Source organism: Octopus bimaculoides, chromosome 6 (assembly GCF_001194135.2).
Source record: "Octopus bimaculoides isolate UCB-OBI-ISO-001 chromosome 6, ASM119413v2, whole genome shotgun sequence".
Taxonomy (NCBI): Eukaryota; Metazoa; Mollusca; class Cephalopoda; order Octopoda; family Octopodidae; genus Octopus; species Octopus bimaculoides.
In genome coordinates this window covers 8,665,856-8,669,411 of record NC_068986.1, presented here as the reverse complement: position 1 = coordinate 8,669,411, position 3,556 = coordinate 8,665,856, and the positions used below count along the sequence as shown (strand labels likewise).

The following is a 3,556-nucleotide window of genomic DNA, read 5'->3' as shown; positions in this document are numbered from 1 at the left end:
CTTGTGTGCTGGAGCATTGTCCTGATGAAGCAAGGCCCCTTTCATCAGTTTTCCTGGGTGATTGGTCATTGATAGCCTTTCGTAACTGCCTCGGCAAGTTGGTATAGTACTCTTCCTTGATGGTGTGGCTCTTTTGAAGATAGTCAACAAGAACAATGTATTTTGGATCTCCCAAAACACTGAGATTGTCACCTTAACTGCAGATCCAATTTTCGTTCCCAATTACAATTCGACGCCCAAAACAAGCACCTCAGGGATTTGCAAGCAATTGTTTGCAAATGTTCACACGTCGTTGAACCTGGTCATTGGTCAGTTCAGGAGTAGCTTCTTGATAGTGTCTGTTCACAAGACCGAGCGATGGAGGTGTCGAGATTTACGGTGCTATGTGAAGGACCAAGTACTGAGGACAATGTACGAGTGCTTGTGCTTAGCTGTTGTTCAAACATTTCAAGTAAGATCTCATCTTCCACTACAGAAGGTCTCCCTGAGCTGGGTTTGTCTTCGAGGCTGGTATCACCGTCCTTGAAACGTCTGAACCAGTTTTGTGCCACACGTTTATTGACAGTTCCTGAGCCTTCCATATCATCAATTTCTTTTGTCGCTGCCCTTACATTCAGTTCTTCTTTTCTTAGGTTGCATAAAATGAGTCTAACTGCCATTTTTTCATCACCCATTATCAAAGTTGTAAAATAAGAATGAAGAACTAATATTTATTTGTTAATTGTGAAAATGAAGGATAAGCAATTCAACAAGGATTGAAAAACAAGTTGTATCAAATTAATGATATTTCACGGAGACACAAGTTGCTGAAAATCATCTGAAAAGATTATGAAAAAACCGTTTGACTCAACCAGGTTCTCAATATCATTCTTCTACGTCCCTCATTAATAATGATTTAAACTAAACAACAACACTCCTATGTATACACACTGTCGCTCTTTCTGAAGATCATCGCCATTATTATCATCGTCATCGTCGTCATCATCATCAACATCGTCATCGCCATCGTCAGCATTCAACATTCGTGTTCCATGTTAGCTTGGGTTGGCCCGTTTGAGAGGAACCGACATAACCAAAAGACTTCACTGAGCTCCAGGGCCTTGGCATGGTTTCTACGGTTGGATGCCATTCATAACGCCAACCACTCTACTGTGTGAGCTGGGTGTTTCTTTATTCAGCACTGTTCAGGTATCCAAACAGTTTAACAGAGCAGGTGAAGTTCAGGTAATCAAAACGTTAGACTTCCATTCTTTCTCACGACATAATGTTTCCGTGTCTATCTTTCGCCGACGCAGAATATCACTCCTTTCCCCGCATTTCTCTGCTTCAGTACCTGATACTTGAATATCTTTAAATGAAAAACAGTGCCAGCTTTAGCTGTCAACTGTGTGTCCTTTAAGCTGTCAACCTAACTAACTAATTAGCCATGTTTTATATTTCAAGCACATCTTCTAGTATTCAGTGAGGTGTGAGATGACGAGCAACGTCTCAAGTCAAACATTCCGCTAATAATTAGCTGTCATTTATTACTTCCGAAAGACTTCTTTCCAATTTTAAAATTCCGTGCATGTTGCACAAACCAATATTGATCGCACGATCCTACTTTATTATCGAAAATATTTTATCGATCCCGCAATTCAAGTGTGTCGTCGATGGGTCTAGAACTTATCCTTTACCTTTTGTTTGTTTCAGTCATTAGACTGCGGTCATGCTGGAGCATCGCTTCGAAAAATTTGTTTTTGGTTGAATGAATCAAACACAGTACTTATTGTTTCAAAAGCCTTGTACTTATCCTATCGTTTTTTTTTACCGAACGGCTAAGTTACGGGGCATTAAGGACACTAGCAACGGTTGTCAGGTAGTAGTGGGGGACAAACGGGCACAAAGACTCGCACGCAGACACAAACACACACTCATATATAAGGGGCTTCTTTCTGTTTCCATCTATTAAATCCATTCACAAGTCTTTGGTCGGCTGGAGGCTATAGCTGACGACACTGGCCAACAGTACTACACAGAGGGACTGAACCCAGAACCATGTGATTGGGAAGAAGCTTCTTATCACACAGCAACGCCTGTACCTATAGGGCTAGGTAGTGGAACATAATGAAGCATTCTCTAACTGGACTGCATACGGTTTCGCTTTCTGTTAACAAATGATAAGTAAACGAATCATTGATGTTAACCATTTTCAATGAATATCTTTAAACTATTACCATTTTACCATTCTCTCGCTACTTTCTATGATATTTTTCTTGGGTTAACGATCTCCATAGATTTTACACAACAATAGCCGCATTATATGTTAAGGGTGGCGTCGGCGGCTGAACAAGCAGAATATATTACATATGTAAGCCCTTCCAGTTCTAACCGTCGCCATTTTGACATTTCCAGTTTAGTCTCTGCCAAAGAATATAGAATAAGCATAATTAATACACAAAAGCCGATTTACTCAATTGTAGTCAACAAAGCATGGCACTGAGCTTTGTCTAATACAAGCCCAAGCCATACACACACACACATGTATACATACATACAGGCATGTATATATAAATCTCTCTCTCTATATATATGTACATATATATATATATATATATATATATATATGTATATACATATTTATATATGTATGTATATATGTGCATATACACACACACACACACACACACACATACACGCATACACACAAATATATATATTATCGACCGCGCGTACTGAGTGTATGTGTTTTTCCTGTTCGCCGGTTCGCTACGGCATAGCGCCTGGGGGGACGACTCACTCATTACGCTGGGTGTTAAAGCACATGAAAGAGGCATAGACAAGCGAGACAACTCGCCTGGAGGTGTCTATGACTCTCAAGTAACGCCCAGTGCTATGAAGGAGTTGTTTTCAAAGCGCAATACGGCAGCGAATCGGGGAACATAATTTCTTTGTAGAAGCGAATATTGAAAAGAGTATCGGGGAAGGGTGCGGGAATATAACAGATGCGAAGTCATAAATCAGCCACGATCAAGTAGAAACCCCAGACCAGAAATTAAAAGATTAAAGCTTTGACGATTCCGTTTTATTTCCAGAACGAGTCTATCCGAAATTGCAATCCCTGCTTTGCGTCTTTTCAAAATGGTAGGCCACGGTTTAAAGGGGGTTTCTAACTTTTGAGAGTTCTGGTAGGATTGTGAATATTTCACATGTGTGATACTGTCGTAGAAAGAGTGTTTGGCGGTGTCTTTAGAAAAGAAGTGGTTACTGTAATTATTCACTTCCCAGCCTAATTCCCTGAAGGAGACCTAAAGAATAATGCAGTCATTTATTTCTTGGTTCGTCAAGAATAACTTGGAATAATATTTTGTTGTTTCTGGTGGACAATAGAGTTATTTATATCATGAAACAAAATGAAAGAGGTGGGATAAAGAGAATCTGTTTTCGTGAAACTGTGTTAAGCTATTTCAACAAAGAATCGAAACACATCTGCTAACTCCATTCGTCTAAAAGTCATCATGCTTCGCAGCTGTTTATGGACACATATACACTCTGAAACAATGATATTATCACAATG

The 3,556-nt window shown here is 39.7% G+C and overlaps 1 protein-coding gene across 1 annotated transcript; it reads right to left on the bottom strand.

The window, feature by feature from the left end:
• Positions 1-314: 314 nt before the first annotated feature.
• On the bottom strand, positions 315-674 carry LOC128248020 (histone-lysine N-methyltransferase SETMAR-like). Its single transcript, XM_052968411.1, has one exon. It carries the CDS (start codon positions 672-674, stop codon positions 315-317), a length of 360 nt encoding a protein of 119 aa, XP_052824371.1.
• Positions 675-3,556: the final 2,882 nt, after the last annotated feature.